The sequence below is a fragment of the Genypterus blacodes genome, unplaced genomic scaffold (assembly GCF_046128005.1).
Source record: "Genypterus blacodes isolate CSIRO-AG114 ecotype Tasmania unplaced genomic scaffold, CSIRO-AGI_Gbla_v1 ptg000093l_1, whole genome shotgun sequence".
NCBI classification, from domain to species: domain Eukaryota; kingdom Metazoa; phylum Chordata; class Actinopteri; order Ophidiiformes; family Ophidiidae; genus Genypterus; species Genypterus blacodes.
Genome location: NW_027466897.1, coordinates 1,018,398 through 1,040,102, shown reverse-complemented (window position 1 = coordinate 1,040,102; position 21,705 = coordinate 1,018,398). Strand labels below are relative to the sequence as shown.

Below are 21,705 nucleotides of genomic sequence, written 5' to 3'. Positions count from 1 at the left end.
TGACACCACAGGCATTTGTCAAAACAGCTAAATATACAAGAAAGCGAGGAGGAGTATTTTTAATCCATGCTGAGCAGGAATAGATCTTCAGACGGTCCCTGATTATCAGATCAGTCACAGGGAAACAAAGTTTGCAGTGACAGAAGTAATCTCACTTCTTTACCTAAACCTTAATGGACGAAGTTTAAGAGCACAATTTGGAATCTACGGAATTACATAGCAGAGTATCAATAAAATCATAAACAGCTGACAAATCTAATGGAAAGTGATTCTTAAAAAGGCAGGGGCAAATTACAGATGAGACAAGGGCCACAAGTGACTGGAGGCCTCCGATTGGCCAGAATCTGCAAATTGGCGTAATATTTCATCTCATTCTACCAGTCAGACATTGCAGGATCCCGAGCGAGCAGTTAATTCTAATGTGACAGCCACTGAGGGAAGGTTAGCTGCAGCCATGAGCATTGGGGGAATGCAACTGACGAGCAGCTTCTACCTCCACCGCAAGCCGGTGACTGTGTATCAGAGGAACATAGCACCACAACGGCACCACATGGCCCCTGCTGAGAGAGAGAGGAGAAGGAAGGAAAGAAGAAGCACCAACAAACACCGGCTCCCCGCAGAGGCAGGGTCCTACCGCTCAGGTTGGGGGGGAAAATGATGAACATTTGCAGGCCAACGTCATTTAGCTACAAAGGGAGCGGAATGTTGCCAAAACAAAGATGCCTGCCTTTGTTATTGTGTTATGTTGTAGCGTCTATGCAGATATGGCATCCTGGTTGGCTGGCTGAGGAGGCGTTGGTTGATTTGAGTCTCTGTTTTTGGCGGATCTTGTTGTATTTGCGAGTTTAAAGTAGGCAGCTGTGCTATCTGGTTAATAATGTAGTAGTAGTGTAGGCCTATTGTTGTTATAATCATCTTTTCTTTTGATTCATTACTATAGTTTGCTGGACTTTGGTGAGTAGGAGGGCTTACACACATTGTCTAGCCTTGGGGCGTCTTAGCATGATGATGATCCGCCTCTGTCCACGGCTCAGCAAAGGTCAGTGTCAGGTCGACGAAGTGCAAGAGTAAAGCTTTTGTTGTTGTTGTCAATCGGTCAGCAGGACAAATTCAGGAATGCAGAAATGACAGAATTTCACGTCCAGCTCCTGCAGTTCAAGGTGAAAGAGTTCCTGTTGGTTGAACTCTGACCTACAAATCAGATCACTCAGCCAACAGAAACACACACTCCTCTCCACATACTGTCACTCTCTGTTATGTTAAGTTGCAGTAGTGCTACGTGCAAAGCAGTTTGGTCACAGACAGGCAATGATGTAAATCACATGACAAACGATTACATGTTGTTTACATCATAGCATGTAAATACTTCATCGTCTCTCGTGTCGTACATCCAAACCATGAGAACAGATCCTGTGTGTGTGTGTGTGCGTGTGTGTGCGCACAGAGCAATGAACTGCACAGAATTCCAGTGTGACCGTCTAAAATCCACTCCACTTAAAGCCTGTAACTCTTAACTCATCTGTAATTCTGCACATTTGCCAGTGAAACATTAACGGATATTACCTTCACATAATTTCTCTGTTAATTTGATTGGTGTGTTCTGTTACCACAACCCAGCCATACATTACATTTTGCCCACAATGATCCCCACAGCGCTCCCATCTGTCAAACCCTCTCCCGTCAAGTAATCATGGCTTATACATGGCTGTTTAATATTCATAATCATGTGTCACTTTGACATTTTCAAAAGGTTCCCAATCACAGTCTCTGATGGCATCCTGTACAGGCCGTGCATAACAATCTTCTCCTCTGTCATCAATAACTGCAGCTGCACTCAGACAGTCGCACAGGGGCTGCAGAGCTGAGAGGAATACTTGGCTGCATTATCACCTCACACTTTTCTGCTGCATGCTAGTGTAGAAAGTTTAAAATCCTGTCTGTCAAGTCCGGCTTCCCGCGGCACGATAATTAAGCCGTTTTTTGGGTCTGATTCCCCCCCCCCATTCCAATAATCGGCAGCAGTGTCCTGATTCTTTGATGGTTCTCTATATTTTTTTGCAAGATTTTCCTTTAGTGCGCCGCCTGTAAACCCTCTGATCTGCTGCTCCTCAGGGCCGCGCCGTTTAATCATAAATATTAGATATTGTTCAACATTTATGACTTGGTTCGACCCGACGTCCTGTATTTCTGCGGAATCACGCTGCAGGATTTTCCAGATCTTCATCAGATCCGCTTCAGCTTGTGTGTGATGAGCAAACACACGATAAACAGCACAACACACACTAACAGATGCTTATTCGCAATCTACAGGAGTCCAGGCCTCTCAAAATCAGAAAATCTTGCAAAATCTCATGAGATCAAACTTGGGATAGTAAACAAACATGGCGGGCGATGAGCGAGAACAATTTGCCATGCGAGCTGTTGCGTGTTCCAGAGTGGACTGTAGCCGTGGCGTCCGATCTCTACTGCAGCAGATGGGAGAACGTCCTTGCTTGACAACACGTAGCCTACATTCATGGAATTCCTTAAGCCTCTTCCCTAAGCTCCCTTCCTGCACAGCTCTTGCCCTACGTTTCCTCCCTCCCATGACATTCAGCCTCTTTGACACCATTTGCCCCATTTCATTCCCCAGTAAACACCAGATTTATCCAACTACGGGTGTTCAAATTTCCACATTGGCTTGTTTTTTTGTTCTTTTCAGCAGCATATTTGTACGCTGGCGTCACCTGAGAAGAGAAACATATTCGTGCCAGGTGACACAAGCAACTGTCAGGAATTTCTAAGAAGCAATTTCACTCCGTATCTGCCACAAATGGATATGGAACATCACAGCAGTAACAAGAATGCTTACTTTTGTACAGAAGTGTAATCTTGTGATGATTTCTTCTGTTAGAACACATTTTATAAATGTTAAATATAATGATTATTAAAGTTTAGATTGGTAAAACCTGTGCCTCCTAAATCCAGAGCCAGATTCACTTTTGTCTGCTTGTTGTTATTACTTGGTGTGATTCATTTCAAGCTTTTCCATCCCTGACAAAGATCCCAGTTATGTATAACAAAAAACAATATTATCTGGTAAAATGTGTTGTTGCTCTCCAGATAAACTCAAGCTAATTGTGTCAAAGAAGAAGGATTAATATATAAATCTAGTACCAGTGGTGAATGGACTCTGTGTCCCTGAGTGGGAGGAGAAAGTCCTGGGATTTTATGCCAAACGAAGTACAAAATAACGACTTACAATTAACTCCCAGCTGCTGTGTAGTTATGTGGTTTTACAGCATGCCTAAGGGTTCTGCATATGGACCCCTGAAATAACTAAAGCTGTAATTAGGGTTGCAGCGTTTTCCCTGTTTTTACCAAAGGCAGACACCAGGAATACCTCAGGTCTGACATGGGCAAGGAATGTTAACTCTAATCCCGCTGAGCACAAGCTGGCCAAAAATAAACGACAAAACACGAGAAAGAGAAGCTTGATTCCTAAAAATGTGTCCCGACTGTTCACCTGAGCTCCCTGCAGCCCGGGTGACCTGCACTGCAAGAAGCAAATGTGCTGTTCTGCTGACACCTAAAGGACAAAGTGGATTTTGTAAACGCAGGGCCACAATAATCCTCATTCGATGATTTCTCGAAAGACTGACAAAAGACAAAAAGAAAAGATACCAAACACACAAACAATTCAACAATTTGTGCTTAAATAGTCTGTATTTAATAATCAAAATAATTCACAGTTCAGTGATAATTTCATCATACAGTGATAATTTCATCATACAATTAAATGTGGTGCACTGCATATATATATATATATATTTATATATATATATATATATATATATATATATGTGTTTCAAATACCTAAATGTGCTCAAACTATTTGTAGGTGTGAATGAATGAAAATAAATTGCATAAGAGTAAAGTAACATGAACCAAAAGCACTTAAACCTCAACGTTTATCTGCAGTTTAGACTGATTGACAAGCGAAATACACAACACATTTTAAAATGTCTTCATGGCAAAATGGCATGGTAGTCATTGCTCGATCACAAAGACGTGTTTAACATTGTCTGAAAATCATAACACATAAATTGTCCAAACAAAGCATGAAAATAATGTAATCTATTAAATATTAACACAGCACACAGAAGGCCACAGAAGCCCCTGGTTGCACTGAAGCATTCAGAATCTGCATAATTCAAAGAGAAATATGGGATAAATAAGTTATGGACGAATTCTTAACAGCACAGTTACATTGGACTTATCTTAAGGACAAAGCAAACTAGCATATAACTTCATAATGTCAACTCAGTCCTCCATCTTTCCCAACAAGTTCAAAAGACTCGGTTTGTAGGTCAGCACATTATGAACGCGGCCTCATCCAAACTGCTGGATTCAAACTGGAGCACTGTCATGGTAATAAGAGCGCTTCAGTCAGCAGAAATGAAAAGTCACTGTACATGTACCGCTTCCAATACAAACTTTGAATTCATTTAAAAAAGTATTTCAATTGGATGGATGTGATGATCATGGATGAGGAAAAGTGTCTAGTGTTCTTCAACAAAATACAGAAAATAGTCCAAAGAACTTACAGTGTATTTACTTAACATTAAACGGCAAGTACGGCATATCGACGTATGCAATTTGACGGACAGTGTCGTGTTCTATAGAAATGTTTGTTCTGCTGCTGAATGTGCAGCTCGTCGTTGAAATGGAAGGAAGGCTTGTTTCTGCAGGTATCCATGTGGGTTCTCTGTAATATTGCACATTCAATGTAACGCTCTAAGGAAATGTATGTGTAGTAGAGAATACAATGTAAAGAAGCTCTCCCATTGGATGACTGCAGGACGGGAGGAGAGCAACTGTTTCTAACAAATGGAGCCTAGCCGATGGAGGACCATGATGCCGTTGGTTCAATAACTTAACACACACTCCAAAATACTGTGTTAAAGAAGACTGCGAGAATGTGGCAAAACATGTCTTACATTCTTAGAAAAATATAATTAAATCATCTTTACAATGTTCTGTTTGAAAGTACCACTTAGCTCATGGACTCTTCAGAATGAAACACCTGGACAGTGACCCCTGACATTTACAAAGGTGACCTCTTTGCACCCTGTAAATCCTCCTTAGTCTGACACTTACTTACACTTTTTTCTACACGTGCTACTGTCTTACTTGGACCCGCTGGCGTTCTTCTATGCTCGCTATGCTCAAACATACAGACATGCATGTTGTGTGAAAACTCCACACTTTGCGTTTGAGGCACATGTCCCAGCTGTGTGTGTCACCTGTTCTCTCCCAGCACGTAGAGGTGGACAGTTTTACATACAAACACATTTCTGCAGCCAACAGAGGCCACCTTTGCAAATACGCAGAGACTACATCGTACAAAGACAGTTTACTACCTTACAAACTTTGTGGTTTGGTGTGTGGGCGTGTGGGCGTGTGTGTGTGTTTGTAACCCTGCGCCACCCACGCAAGACATAATTAATCTGCATTCCTTGTTGTTGGCATTGGCAGTGGCTAAAGAGGCAGCATGGACCATTCATTTTTACAGCAAAGGTTGCAATTGTTTACCTGTAGCTGTTTCACAACATTCTTCCTCATATTTGTGACAGTTTGGCCTGGATGTCTAATTTGATCATACGGTATGTTGGTATATCTGTTTCACCCAATTAGCTGTAAAAGCAGTGATGAGCCTTTTACAGTGGACTGCTAGTGAATGCAACCCAAAACATGAAAAAGCATTGAAGAATCCTCTCTGCAAATGTTTTGAAGTAAAGTAACTGAGCATGTTTGTGTGTCTACAATAGATTAGAACAACATGTTTAGAAGTCATCAAACTCTCTTTCATACTGCATCTGAGACAAAAACAGATTAAGCTACAGTGGAGAAAAAAAATCTCCCACATTTGTTTAGTATGCAGCAATATTAACAAATTCTTATTGGAATAGATGTAACAAATATCACCTGAAGTGGTGAATTACAAAGTCAAAGACCTGGATTGCAAAAGGCACATGTACAAAAATGTGTTTTGGTGAATGCTCAAAACTAAAGCTCAATATCTCTACTCCTTCTTGTGATGCTCTGTCAAGCTTTCTGGTGTTACTGCTGATTTAAATGACACCTTAGAAGGAAGAAGGTCTGGAGAACTGCAGATCTCACTACAGAGCTCAGCTATTAACAGCCTCCAGCCACTCCCATCCTTTTGTTTTTGTCTTTTTTGGTTTGTATGGTTGAGTCAAACAATCCTCACCCTCTACTTCATAAAAAGCCTATTTACTCCTGAGATTCTCTCCCAGCACAAAATGTAAAAGCTGCCTGTCTAATAAGCTTAAGCACAAACTTTTCTCAGGAGTTGGTGGACTAAAGCAAGGTAAAGAACACAAGTGGCTATGGGAATGACATTCATCGTGTGAGCAGAAAGAGCACTGCATTGTGACGCTATCGTCTCTCTGGGGTGAGAAATTGTTTCACATTTTAGCCATTGACACATTTGACGAGTCAAAAGCATATCAAGGGTCTGCTGCTGTTAGTTTCTGCCCCTGAGTGATCAAAGAGCACGGCTTTGATCTTCAAAATGGTTAAAATGCAAACAAGTTTGGTTGTAGCACCTCTTTGAATGAACAAGGAATGTAAACATTTATCAAAAAGGTTTCATTCGGAATGTACTGCATTCGTTTTTAATCTAAAAGCTCTAAAAAAAAAAAACAAGTGTCCTTGAATGCATGCAGAAAGAGCTAACATGCTTAGAAGGGTCATTTGTGTAACCATTCCCTGTAACACATGCATCATGGTTACAGTAATGCTAAAGTTCATGTTGTGGTACTACATGTCTTGTACCTGCTTATTTTTCGGCACGCCTCAAATTCCAGTTTGTATCAAGAATCCATTCGTACAACCACGCAGCTTCTGAACGCACACAGGAGCGATGGTTCAACCGAAGCCTGATCAAGTGCTGTTTCCTTGTTCTTGTTCAAACAGCAACATCGCCAGTTGGGAACGAGACGCGAGACCTTCCAGGTTGCTCTGAACGCATCGATGGTAGATGTCTTCGCTGAGCCGGGGGTTGCAGGTCTGGTGGCGGTACTGCTGGTGCAACGCCGGCTCCACTGCCCTGAAGACGTGTAGAACAGAATACTTCACAAACATCTCGTAGATATCCAAGCTCTCCAGGATCTCCTCGTTCTCTTGGACGTCGGCCACCATTCGCGCGCGTGTCGCCATGTAGTCCGTGTTGTAAAAGCACGCTTCCTCAAAGGCCCAGCGGTCAAAGTGGCCCGTGTCCCTGACCAGATCCACTTTGGTCGGGTGCTCTTGGTTATGGTAGACCACATCAGGGTTGTAGTCTTGGAAATGGATCGGGAAGAACACTTGCCAATTGTTTATGGAGTTCATCCGGCAGCGATTCAAGAACACAGTATTCACATTTGTGTTGACATTAGCCAGGAAGAACAGCGTGTCAACTGGATGCTTCTTTGAGAGGATGTCCATGAACTTGATCTGTGACGGCGTCTCCGTCTTCACGCTTATCCATGGGATTTTCACGGCGGGGTATTTGCGTTCGTAAGTGTTTATCTGAGCCTTCACGCTGGCAAATATGTCATTCTGGTTGACTTGCTGCGCCTCCACTGGGTCATAAATAAACAGGAATGTTAGGATGGCATTTTCACTGGTCTCAAAGGCATTGGAGGCAAAGGCTTTGAGGAATTGGTCGATGTAAACCTTATCTTGGAGAGTAAGAGGTATGATGATGTGGACCCTTGTAGCTTCAGTCACATAGGGCATTGGAATGATCTCTATCCGACTTAAAGGTCGCACCAGATGAACCCGCTTGGTGATGGAACGGCTGTGACCTTTCTGGTTGACCACCTCCAGCTGCAGGTCCAGGGTGTACTCCATGCCCCTGGTGGGGTCAAAGCGCCTGTAACCGTTAATGAGTTGCTGCTTCTTCAGGTGTACCACAGGATTGTACTTCTTGTTGAGTTCTCCCATGGCTATGTCGATGACGTCAGCGACATCTAAGCTATCGATGCCTCGCAGCTCGCACTTGGGCGCGCCGTCGACACATGCGTACATCTCATTCTCCGTGAAGACCTCCCACCTCAGAACTTCAAACCGGGATTTGGGCTCAAAAGGTGGACTGATCCCCACTGGCCACTGGGCACTTCGGTTGCCCTCAAAAGCAACGACGCTCACGTTCTTTATCTCTGCCTGTTGAGACACAAGAAGGAACGGACACCAGGTAACGCCAATGACGGTAATCGTAGAGAACAACACCACTGACACCAGAGGAGAGACACTCAGAATCAGCTTACCTGCAGTCTAGCAATCTCATCATAGGTCCTCTTTAGTTCAATCTGTGTGAAGTGTTTGTGCAGCTTGTACATCTGCTCGGGGTCGGACACTGGATGGACGGTCAGAGCTTTCTGAAACTCCTCACTCGGCTCTTTACTCGGATCAGAGTTCTTCTCGAGCTCAAAGTGGCGGTACTGGATCCCCTGAGAAAACACACACACAAACACACACACGCGTTAACGCAATTAAACACAAACTTCCCTATGTTATTCCAAGCTCCAGTTCCCATGACTAACTCTCTGGGTTACATCTTGGACTCATTTCCAGTGTAAACGGTGAGGTCATAATTGAATTGAGACGGTGATTCACTTTGTAACAACAGAATCCTTTTGTTACACAAGAACGAGTTTTAAGTAACAAAGTATTGCGGTCAATGACATTAACAGGAACTTGCTTCTGGTACAAGAGATTCCATGTAAACTTAGTCTTATAATTTCATATAATAACAATACCAAACAGGAGTTATGTATTTATATACAAGACCTTTTTATATTACAGTGATAAACAGTGATAAACATTAGACCAGAATCCCACTTTTCTATGTTTACATTCTCCAATTATCTGTCTGTACTGCGATTAAGGCAAAAATGCATGAACACATTTGTGTTCATGGTTGGAATTAATAGGAAATGCATGAGGACCCCTCTAAGGTGACATGGACATGCCGGAGTAGATAGATTTTCAACAGCACAATCTGCGTCTGTTCATCAGAGTAACCTGACTTTCATTTGTGCCAATTTAAAACGGCATCCTAGTGTTTACACCACATGTTTAAAAAATAGATTTCTTTCTGTCATCTGAGTGTAATCTGTGTTGTGCCGACTGTTTTTCGCTAAAACTCAGAAACACCTTAAGAAGCTTGAGTTGTTTTAAAAGAGTGAATCTAATCTGATCAAGCTATTAAGAGGAACAGATACCTCAGGCCACCGCCATGTCTTACAAATGTTTGCCAACAGCTTATAGTCTTCAGGGGTGCACTTAGTGGAAGCATCCGCCTGTATCTAATCGTCAACAATGGGCTATTAACAGAATTGGTGTGTGTGTCTGTGCTGGACATTTTCTCACAACAGAGGTTTTTATTAGGAGTCTCTGTGTTTCTGTGCTATCTCTCTTTCTCTCCTCTGACTCATGGCGCTTCGTTACACATCCAACCCCCACACACACACACACAAGATGGTTCCTCCTCTGACTGGTGGCCAAAGGACAGAAAATGGAAATAGTGAACGGCGGTAACGTGTAAGCCTGTGAATGAGTAACTGTGTTTAAATGTTGGAGAAGACCTCAATGTTTATGACAGAAAAACACAAACTCTTGCTGCCAAATGGAAGCAACACTGAGGACCTTTTGCCTGCACACACACACTCACAGTTCAGCCGCCGTCACTTAGAGCTGTTTGACCTTAAATCCTAATGACATTACAGGAGCAGCGCATGTTGACCCACAGGGGATTTTCACACCATTGAAGCTAAGCAAGACTCCTCTGCTGCTCTCCACCAGTTTACTTATACAGCATAGCATGTGGAGTTGTAAAAAAAAAAAGGCTAAAGGGTATCAGCAATCTACTCTGTAATACAAATACTGCCTTTGTTGTTACACGGTCATTAGCGTTTTATATAGGCGAGCTTTCCGTCAATTTTAACTGCTGTGCCGGAGGGGACGTATGAGTTCTGGTTTGACGGTTTTGTTATATGTTGGAATGAGACCCCTGAAAGCATCACACAGCTGTTCCTGAGTGGCAGTTTTCAGAGAATTTCTGTCTGTGTAGCTCCTCATACTGTTCCCAAGAAACTCAGCATTTCCTTCTCCTCCCCCATAAACTCACCAGCTGAGGAGGAAGATCTCCAAATTAACAAAAGTATATATCATTAAAGTTATTCATGAGGGATTTTCAGGGGGAATTAGGTCTGAACTGGAAATCACTGACACTGTTTTGGAGCATTGTTGGCGACGGTCCACAGGCCTTTGAATGGACCGTGTGATAGAAAAGAGAAGTTGTGCGAGCGACAAAAACAGCTAAAAGCATCTTGTGGATTCTAGAATAGAACTGTATTACGCTATAAAGACGGTTACGCCTTGTAAAGTCAATTATTTTTGGCTACCATTTTTCCTGACAACGCCCACACTCACTTTGTGGCATCAGGAAGTTAGTTTTAGATAGAAATCCCTGGAAAATGCGATTGTTTCAGGGTAAGATGAAGCAATGGTGAACATATTAGTATCCAGCTTAACTTGTGATTGAAGGCTTTTAGGCATTTCCACCTATTCTATAAACAGTATGTCCATTTTAACTAACCAAATATAACCAATGTCAGGGACCTAGTTTGAGAATCACTTCAATACAGTGACCTCATTAGCATTTCCAGTAAAACTATGTGACTTTACCATGTAACTCACCTCAAATTCATTGAGACAGTTGGTGCTGGTGTAGTCGATGATGCATCTCCCGAGCCACTCGTCCGGCCTGGAGCTCAGGATGTCGTTCCTGCAGTTCTCCAGAAAGGGTTGCAGTCTTAGAAGCAGGGGACGTGACAGGAGATACCCAAACCCTCCGAAGCAGTACTTCCCCTCCATCTCTCCACCTATGAACTCCTCTGGCCGGCCCATGTAAAGCTCCCGGTCCATGCTCAGGTGATCCACCAGCGCTTTGATCCTGTCGGCTTCTGTGTAGGCGTCATCTTGGACGAAGTAAAACCAGTCGTACTCGTTGATGTAATGTTCTAAAATGTACTTGATGGTCTGGAACATGTTCCATATCTGCCGCTCGTCTCCGTGAGACACTATGAACATGCCGTGAGGGACTTTGCGGTTGCGCATGCCGGTGAAGAACACCACAGTGTCCAGGTGATGGCTGATGGTGCGATTGACAGCCACACCCAAGGTATTCATGGTGTTTTTGGATGTTATGACCCCAACAAACAGCCGCTCACGCATTCCCAACTCTGTGCTTATGTACTTTGCCCTTGAAAGATAAAAAATAAATAAATGTCATGATTAAGTAACAAATATATGTGAAACTCTCTTACTTCACAGATCTACAGGCCAGACCAGTGACTGAAAACCTGAACACAGAATAGTTCCTTTTTATTTTTTCATTTTATTTTACATCCCAGGCGGGCCAGGACAGGCTTGTGTGAATGGTATGGGTCTTTGGATGGGATTTCCTCTCTTTGTTTTTTGTTTGTTTTTCTCTTCTGTTCTTCTCTTTACCACAGCCTATGATGCAATCTATTTACCCTATGAGGTCATCATCGCATCAACATCACTGATGCCATCCTAGACTCTGCGTCTACACTACTGTGCCATGTTCTCTCAACCTCCAGCGGCCGTGGCTTCCTGCTTTTCTACCTACTTGTACCTCATATTGCCTATTTAACCTCAGGGTCTACGTATAAAGTTCAACAACAATAATAATAATAATACAACCTTCCTTCTTTCTCTCTCTATCTCTCTCTCCCCCCCTTCTTATAAAAAATGATCCCCAAAATATCCTATAACTGTATGCGCACTGTCATCTTAAATGTTTGCTTCAATAAAAACAAATAGTAAAAAAATATACATATACAGTATGTGAAACAAAACAAGGTAAAAAAATCTGTCTTTTATTTTATATCCGATTATTATTGCTGTAAGAGACATATATGTAAACAAAAGTCATAATCCTAAAATCTAAATGTCACACTAATGGTTGATGATGATGAATGTGGCTTTTGTTTGTCTGTTTGTTTTCCCACTTGACATTCCCAGGAAAATGATGCAGGTAATCCTTGTCTGGCCATCAAATCACATGGGAAATCATCTGCTGATTGTGAAATATCCTTTCATCTTTGACTCTTTCACTAATGTAAACATGCTTGAACCTGCATTGTGACTCATCAGAGCAGCCTGGGACAGTGTCGCCACCCCAATCACAGCTATTCTCTGATCCATTTCTGTGCTCTACATAGGGCATCAGTGTTTGTGCCTCTTCCCTCTGACCCGTGGAAAGGGCCTTTAGAGGGAAAACAACCTTCTCCAAAAAGTAATAAATACTTTGGCTGTGGGCAAACACTGAGACAAGGCTGCTACCCAGTCACTCTCAGAAATGTTTGTCTACATAAAGAGTCAAATGTGTCCTCAAGCTTGGGGTCACAGCAGGGAAAGAAGCCTGTGACCCAAAGATTTCATCACATTCCCAGGGACCCAAACGCATCAATCCCGTTTAAAACTTTAAATGACGCTTATTATTGACCCGATTATTCGATTGAATCATCTAGTCGACGGATTTAAATCTCAAAAACTACATGGAATGAATCACACCTGTAACACCTGGGGTCATTTGGGATTAACGAGACGATTTATCATCATTTAGTCGCGCCTGAATGAGTGAAAACATCCCTGTGGTCTGTTGTTGATGTATTAACAGGTAGAAAAGTCGATCTAAAGCTTACCTAAAAACTTTCTTTGTGGCACTTTGCTGGACTTGTTTATATGGGACGATCCGTGGCTCGTAATCGTCCTCGGTCTCATCGTGGCTAGTGGAAATGGAGTTGGGCTTGCGCGCTCCTTTAAGCTGTCCGTCCTGGCCCAAAGTCAGCTCATCGCTTGCCTCGTCGTCCACAAAACACGTTTCCTCCACCCAGCTGACACTCAGTAAACTCAGCGTGAAGCCTAAAGAAATACCGATGATGACCGGACCGATCGGCCGCAGGACCGACAGAAGCGCGGAGAACCTCATCCTGCTGTGAGTCGTCGCGGTTCTTCAGCCTCCCTGTCCCCGTAAAAAGCCGTGCGACCAAGACCGCCGCTCCGGGAGACATCCACGGGGAAGGAAACTCGAAAAGAAGCGGTCTCGATCGCGATTTCCCCTCAAGATGTTTGCTTTCTTCCTTAACGTTCACGCAGAATTCTTACGTGTCATTAAAGCCGCTACCTGGCTCCTCCCACACCTCATCAGACCGGCCTGCGCCAGACCCCGCGGCCCCAAGCCAGGCTGCAATGAGCGGACACTTTCTAAGCTGCGCCGCCTGCTGGGATAAGCGTCCTCCATTTAGTCTGTTCTATTCATTACGTTCATTTATGGACTAAAGAAGACTTAAGTTTATTGTTGTTGTTATTGTTGCTGTGGTTTTTAATACTATAATTTAAACACACTATATTTAGTTTGTTAGTTCGTATGTGTATTTTTTGTATTCAACTTTTTATTGCAAGTCTTCCTTTACAAAGTAGCAAATGACAACAACTGTAAATCAAAGTATTTTATATTAGTAGGCTGCCTCAAAATTATTATTAAGTACAGACAGTTGTTTGTTTGTTTGTTTTAATAGTAATACTGCAGATAAATCATGCGTTCATGTCTTATTTAAATTAATTCAAGCTGTTAATATCATTACTAGCTTACAAAGTGGTACACACCATAAAAACAACAAAAAAATTTAAATAAATCAATTTCAAACTAAAACAATAAATCACTAAGTAACTACAAAAATCACAATACAGTAAATCGTTTAAAAAAACATTACAAGTGGGAAACTCATTCCAAGCAGATGAATTCATTATGATGCTTCTAAACGTGTTTTTGTTTATTGTGTAGTATAGTATAGTATAGTGTGTATTGGTTCCGTCTTCACACTGCATAATCATGAACCTATTCTGCCACACGATGGCAGTAATGAGTCACTCACGCTTGGAAACGCAGCTATCAATACTGCAGAACTGTATCAGAAAACAAGGTTTTAAAGTAGATTTAAGGATTAAGGCTAAAGGCTAAACATTTACGACAAAACAACTACAGCCACCATTTACCTTAGAGGGGGAATTGTTTCTTGAATTGTCAATCACTGGTGTTCCAGGGTGGGGGGCGGTGGGGCCTCATTATTAATAAGTAGTTGCCTCCAGTAATGCAAGAATGCAACAACAAAATTATTGTTGTACCCTGGGATGACCTCAATATTATATCACAGTTTTATTATTTCCCCCCATCAAACTCTCCTGTAAAATATAATTATGGTGAGTTATTTAAAAGCAATTTGAAACAAATTAACTCCAGATAAGCCCCTGCCCTGGATGATGGGCTGTGTCATTTAACTTTGAATGACTTTGTTTTGAATTACTATGAATTAATGTTTCTACACGTGTTTTTACTGCTACTTTTAATTAAAGTAATTTGCAGCATAGATCAAAGCCTTATGATACGGTGTGGTTAAAAGCAAGGGCGAGCCAAATACTGAAGTGTCATCCAATTTCTTAAAACAAACTTCGAGTCAACTTTATGTATTATTTATCAAAATCACAAACAACGTCCCTGCCTTGTATGCCCACCAATAAAAATAAAAAAACACTTGAACGTCTCCTGACGATGGAATCTACCACATTGTTCATGAAACTTGAATGCAGCACGTTAGGTGTCCCCGTAGCTGCCTGACGAGAAAGTACAACTGTCAGCAGCAGGCACTCCGGTGTCTCAGTGCCGGAGTTGTTCCACTCACTATAACTTCTAACCTGCCGTATAGTGCATTTTAACGCTCTTTTAAACTTTGTGGCGTCTGCCGTTTTTTAGCTGTGTTTTAACCGCGGGTCAACAGCAGCGATGGAGCACCGTGTGTTGTCCATTCAAAGTCATGTTGTAAGGGGATACGTGGGGAACAAGTCGGCAACATTCCCGCTGCAGGTAAGTAGCAGCTCCTCCGTGCTGGGCTGCGGAGTCCAACATGTTCTGTTCTGTGCTAATAAACAGGAAAATCGATTTAGTCTGCGCCTCGCCGTTAATTATCAAGCGTGTCAACCGGGTTTGAGTTTGAAGGTGTAACGGATCGTCTAGTGTCCAGATTATTTGGGAACTTCATCCAGAATAGGCCAATATTTGCCTGTTTTTGTAATAGCAGATGCTGAGAACTTACTTATGATGTCTAGCTCAAATTTGCCATCCATGAATGTAAATGTCGTAACTCCAAAGTTTATGTTTGTATTCCCGATTGCGGTACAGCTACTCAAATATATCGATCGTTGATAGCTACCAACTCATTCAGTTTTCACATGTAATTGAATGAAAAGGGAGAATGATAGGTTTGCGTGACGGCTGAATATTCGCTTTGTCATTTCAACATCTGTCATTCAAAGTAACCTCCATTCCATTCAGGCAGAAGTCACCGATTAACTTGGTCACTCAATAATCCGTACAATGCTTGCTCATGCGCCCAACGTGCCTTAAAGAAGGACTTTGCTTTACATTGTGTAATTCTAATTCAGTTTTTTTAATGTCGGTCAAAAAATTGGTGTGGCTTCCAATTCCAATGTCGCCAACGCAGTATTAAGTATTATAACGATAATGACGCAATCTGACTGCTATGGTTCTGAGTTGAACTATCTCCACTAACCAATCAGTTTGAGTGGCACATAAATCATTGTTGTTGTTGTTTCATTGTTTTAACTTTCTTTCATCCTTAGGTGCTGGGCTTTGAAGTGGACTCCATAAACTCTGTTCAGTTCTCCAATCACACAGGTAAGACGCCAAATGCACCTTTTCAGAAAGTGTTGTTATATTCTCGCCTTCTGTTGTAAACGCTACAAAACTATCTACGCTGCCACCATCTCTGTTTGTAACTGTCTCAAACTGTTATGTGTCCAGATATGTAACAACCATGTGTTCAAAGTGCAAAGGAAATGTGTTCCAGTCTTATCCACAACATTGATGAGGCCTGGCTACTGTTGAAAATGCTCCAGGAAGAAAAGTAAAATAATATGGATGTAATCAGTACGAGGTAGATATGATCAGAGGACACAACACTAAGTACTTTATCTCACTCGGTGTAGTACAGTGCCTGTGGTTGCTTAGAGGAGAGGGTCAGATACTAAAGTCCAAATTTCACTCAGCACTTAGTTGGCCTTGTGCACAATAAAACTGTGTCATCTGATCTGTATTTTCCATATTTACCATTCAAATGTGCCTCTGCTGAGTGTGTCGCTTTCATTTTAATGAAGCTTTGTGAGAAGGGCCTTGCGTTGTCAAAACGAGTGCGTGCAAACCCAGAGTTACTCCAACACTGTGCGTTTCATGTCAGTAATGTGTGACACTTTACCTTCCGACTACAGCGCATGCTTCTATTCCAGATTCCAGATTTCTGTGCAATCCTCTGCAGGAGTCACTCGCACAGGGTCCGGATTGGGTTTATTGAGAACTTGATGCTTAAGTAGGGAGAATATTGTGTGTGTGTGGTGGTGAGTTTGTGTGTGTGTGTGTGTTCAGTCATCTGTAGTCAGTGCAGCCCTGATTCAGGCTTTATTCTAGGTTAAGTTGCAAGGGGAACAAAACAGGCGGAAGGCTGCCAGGACACAGGCATCCTACTGAGTCAGCTGGAAGGCTGTTTGGCTCCAACCACAAAAGAGGGGGGGGGGGGTGAAGACGGGACGAAGACGGGGCGAGCAGGAGAAAAACAACTTCTCACTCAAGGCGAAGAATTGAACTGAAGGCCATTGTTTGTCTATTTTCACCTGAACATGCAAATTAACCTTATTACTATTTTTTCAATCCTATGCCCTCCATTCATATACAGTAATTATACACATCCACCTCCTCACATAAGGTTTGACCCAAACTATTTTGAGAGCAATTGATCATACGTTATTTTCCTGCTTGAAAAACAGACAACAAAATGGCAGCTTTTCTCCCTCTAATGTGGAATTTGCCCCTTTAATCCACCCAGGAGCTGGTTTAGTGTGGAGAGAGTAACAAATGAAAAGAAAGATGCCTGTCCAAATGTACAAAACCGAGCCAAAAACTCGGTTAGTTAGAGAATTGAACAGGACAGGATGTGACAGCCTGATGATCTATAACGTTTGACACTCTTAGGGGCTCAATCAGTCTCCATCAGAAGTGTTAAGGTCAAACCTAGGTAATGTTAAATATTGAAGTTGATTGATTTATTGATGTTTTGTGTTCCATTGTCCTTTTTGTATCACAGGCTATGCCCACTGGAAGGGCCAAGTCCTGACTGCAGAGGAGCTGAACGTGCTGTACGAGGGCATCAAGCTCAATGAGGTGAACCGCTATGACTTCATCCTCACAGGTGAGTCAGAGGAGCCCATCTGTGTAGATATCAGGAAGAAGACAGCCTCAAAAACAATGTATCAGTCTTCATTCCTGTTACATTGTCTCCTCCCAGGGTACAGCAGGGACATGTCCTTCCTGGAGACGGTGGTTGACATCATTCAGGAGCTGAAGGCAGCCAATCCCAACTTGACATATGGTCAGTGTCAGAGTAGTTCTTCCAACCAACTGACATGTGAAACTTTTCCTTTGCAAGTGTAATTGAGAGTGTCTTATTGTCTATTTCAACAGTGTGTGATCCAGTTATGGGAGACCAGAATGCTATGGTAACCATCCTACATCTATTTCCTGTTCTGTCATGATCTAGTGTTTTGGACAACATATGGCAGATAATTCAGTCTGACAAATGTAATGTATTTTCCTTTTAAATCATTTTCATTTACAAGTGATGTGTCCTTTGCTTTTCCAGTATGTCCCAGAGAATCTGCTGCCAGTCTACAGGGACAAAGTGGTGCCTCTGGCTGACATCCTCACCCCCAACCAGTTTGAAGCAGAGTGAGTGCAGTTAAATCGCTGGTCAATCAAAGAATAGATATAAGAATTTATGACAAAAACATGCCAGCCAGCCTGCAGAGGAGGATTGGGGATCTGTTATTTGACATAAGGAGCACATACATGGCTCATACACGTGACGGGTGGAGGAAAAGAACCTGCAGTATTAGATGTACAGTGTTTCTTTGGTGTGGTAGACGTGTGACGACTCTGTGTTTCACAGGTTATTAACTGGAAGGAAAATCCGCACAGAGAAGGACGCTATTGAGGTGAGAATCAGCTTCTCACTTTGTTGCTTTTTGTGGCCTGCTACATTTTACAGTTTTACAATCCAGCGAGAAAGCACTAGACCAAAGTTTATTGGTTCACATCCAGTTTACTCACCAAGTTTCACTGAAGTCAGCCAATGACCTTCCTGTAGGATCTCCAACAGTTTCCTGCAGCAATGTGAAGAATGTTAACCTCTGCGACATGTTCTTTGTTTTGTTTTAAACTAAAGAGGGATTGGGACAAACGGAGAGAAGCAGGTGTTTTGTTAAAGGTGGTCTTAGTTTCTACATGGTTGTCCTTATTCCCCAGGTGATGGACTTGCTGCATCAAATGGGCCCAAAGACTGTGGTCCTCACCAGCACAGAGCTGCCATCAAAACAAGGAGACCAATTCCTGGTGGCCCTAGGGAGCCAGAAAATAGGTAAAACTCCCGGCTGCTGCAAGCCACAGTCACAGGTCAACACTTTACAAAGCTTTACTGATTGCCTCCATTTTGACACCATTATGTCGTTTGTGCTCCTGCAGTGAAAGCAGACGGGACCAATACCTGTCAGAAAATCAGGATCAATATCCCCAAAGTGGATGCTGTGTTTGTGGGGACAGGCGACCTGTTTGCTGCCATGTTGCTGGCCTGGACTCATGAACACCCCAAAGACCTGAAGGTCAGACACACTTTCAGTCGGCACACAGAGAGAAAGAGCTGTGATGGTATACAGCCTTTAAATACACCTCACTGTAACTTCTTCTTCTTTCTCTCCATCACAGGCTGCCTGTGAAAAGACGGTGTCAGTCATGCACCACGTCATTATGAGGACCATGACCTACGCTAAAGGTGTGTGTTTGTGCCACAGCTATGATGCCATCAGAGTGAACTAGAGGTTTAAATGGCATCACTGCTGTTAGTATGATGATGTCATAGGTGTAAGTTTGCTGGATGACATCATTAACCGTTCCAGGCCATAGTTACGTAAGTCATACAAAAATGGACATGCAGTCATAAAAAAACAAGGAACCTCCCCTCAGCCAATGAGGGGGAAGGAGAACATTTCAAGGTTAAATTGTTGAGGTTGAATCGTTGTTTTAGTCTCCTCCCCTTAAAATGGATAAAAGTCTTGCCATGGTCACAAAGGCAGCTGTCCCAAATGTGTGTTTTTTTTTATAACATGTTCTTGCTCTTCTCTCTTGCAGAAGCAGCAGGTCCAGGGAAGAGGCCCAGCCCCGCGCAGCTAGAGCTGAGGATGGTACAGAGCAAAGCCGACATTGAGAACCCCGTCATCGTAGTGGAGGCTGAGGTCCTCTAGGAACAAGCGCACACACACACAAACCGAAGTCGGCTTCAGCTTCACCCCTGGCAAACGGCCGGACATGGAGGATTTTCAAATGATGGACTGTGGCACGTCTCTAACAGAATCCCTGGGGGACTACAGGTACGTTTCCACGACAGCTTTGAAGGATTTGTCGTAGGAGGAGCCTGCACACAAACTGGAATCACTGCCCTGTGTGTCAGTGCTGTGGCCTGATTTAAAAGAAAAGACAAGTAGGTTTAATAGCAGTTTAGATTTACAGTGGCAAGAATAAAGTAATTACCTGGATTTCTGCATTAATTACTCATCAAAGGAGGTCAGATCAGCTAAATGTTAATATCTAAATATATTTGCAGGATTTCTGCTTTTATTCTTCTCCCTGATTGCACCTTGTTGTTCTTAAGATAAGATAAAAGTTTATTATCCCAAGGGAAATTACTACTTAGCTGACAGCTAACAGCTGAACACACTCCAACTGAGATGTGACAGGGCTCAATCTCCATTCTTTTAACACGTCTGTGAAGGTTCTCAGTCATCCAGGTCACAATGTCCAAGGAAGGCTCATTCTCAGGCAGCTAGACTTAGTTGTAAAAGCTTGAAGACGAGGGGCTTCTTCAGTTCTTAACTGTTCAGAACTGAAGAAGGCCAGTAGATTAGAGGCGCCTTCCTTCCTTCCGTCCTTGGACTCCATTTGTAACACTTCAAACACTTTTTTCTACCTCAGCACATATGTGACCGACTGCGTTTAACACATTATAACAAGTGTTCTCTTTGTGTGAAATCTGCCCGTCCATTCTGTGTAGCCACTCAAATTCAAGTCACTATTTGACACAAAGCCCTAATAACAACTTGAATGTAATGTGCACTCAGTTGATGGTCAGGCACAACTCATCAACCCGTCCACCAGAGTACAGTCACATAGGGTCGGTAGGTTATCTTATTCATTATGCCCTCTGCTGCACAAAATGTCAGAAAGAAATATGAAAAGATGAAGATTAGACCATGTTTGATGTCAAATTCATGTAGAAATCCAGGTAATTTCAAAGCATCGACTTGCATTTTCTTGTCACCGTTCTCATTAATCTGAATGCAAAATACAAACTGTACTGCATGACTGGCGTCTGTCTGTTAGCAATGATAGAAAGTCAACACTAGTCTCATGCCAAGACCTGGTAGATTGTGCTGTACTTTAAAACTTAAATAAGATTATTAGTCAAGAGATATTAACTTAAATTACATAACTAGATATTAAAACTCAAAAACAAACCTTTAATGACTTTTGTTGCCACTTTACTCTGAACTTTTTGATTTCATTAAAAAGTTATTATAACAAATTTTCTGATGTACTTGGAATAACATAACTGGAACTATGGATCTATTTAATGTGTTTGATTAATGTCTTAAGATTGAGGTATTTGCACTGATAATCTTTAATGTATTTAGTAAATATCACTATTTTAATTTGTGATTGTTGTGTCAATACATTGGCTGCTGGTATGAGAGTCTCTGCTGTGTTACGGCCTTAACAGGGTTAAGTGAGGCAAACAAACATGGTTGTAAGTGTTTAGTATGCCAATGTAACCGTCCAGCCTCAGATATACTGTCAGAAAGTTAAGTGCCAAACCTTGAGCCGCTGTTCTGTTATGATTACATATGAACACAAATAATAAATTGATCTTTTAGTAAAACCGTGTTGCGCTTGTTTCTCCCGTGTGTGTGTGTGTGAGAGAGACTTGTTACGGAGAGCGTCTTCGTCAGCCTGGGGGAGAGAAGATCAGAGCTGTTTGTTTTGGCTCACATGAGGGAGCTAAGTATTCCCACAGGGCGTCATCTTCTATCTGCAAAGGAAGGAAATATAAGTGATTCTCTTTGCTTCAGTACATGCAGATTACACTACAAACCCCAGAGAATCCAAAACTTTGATTTGGACTGGAGGAATAATGTTGGGAAGGAGATGTGGCCGGGAATCTGTTCTTCCGCTAAACGTGATTTACTGATTTTACACTTAATGCTGCATTGAAGCATGACAAAATATCAGATTTAAGCATAAATTGGTAAAACATTTGGCTTCAAAACAAAACCATCGGAGAGTTTAGGCTAATTAAAAGATTACTGGCTTACATCAAAGACGTGTTCTGATCGTTCTGTCAAGATGAAAGGAATCAGGCCCGGGTGCTTTTAAAATGAAAGGCTGTAACTCAT

The 21,705-nt window shown here is 42.3% G+C and overlaps 2 protein-coding genes across 2 annotated transcripts; one reads left to right on the top strand and one right to left on the bottom strand.

Moving 5' to 3' along the window:
• Window positions 1–5,621: 5,621 nt before the first annotated feature.
• On the bottom strand, window positions 5,622–13,295 carry chpfa (chondroitin polymerizing factor a). The gene is made up of 4 exons (XM_076159075.1): window positions 12,783–13,295; window positions 10,750–11,314; window positions 8,316–8,498; window positions 5,622–8,211 (listed from the first exon to the last, which is right to left on the bottom strand). Exons 1-4 carry the CDS (start codon window positions 13,067–13,069, stop codon window positions 6,949–6,951), a joined length of 2,298 nt encoding a protein of 765 aa, XP_076015190.1. The 5' UTR covers window positions 13,070–13,295; the 3' UTR covers window positions 5,622–6,948.
• A 1,453-nt stretch (window positions 13,296–14,748) lies between these two features.
• LOC143007659 (pyridoxal kinase-like) lies at window positions 14,749–21,185 on the top strand. Its single transcript, XM_076159076.1, has 11 exons — window positions 14,749–15,001; window positions 15,778–15,832; window positions 17,292–17,396; window positions 17,493–17,576; window positions 17,669–17,703; window positions 17,847–17,932; window positions 18,153–18,198; window positions 18,509–18,620; window positions 18,725–18,861; window positions 18,965–19,031; window positions 19,388–21,185. Exons 1-11 carry the CDS (start codon window positions 14,921–14,923, stop codon window positions 19,498–19,500), a joined length of 921 nt encoding a protein of 306 aa, XP_076015191.1. The 5' UTR covers window positions 14,749–14,920; the 3' UTR covers window positions 19,501–21,185.
• Window positions 21,186–21,705: the final 520 nt, after the last annotated feature.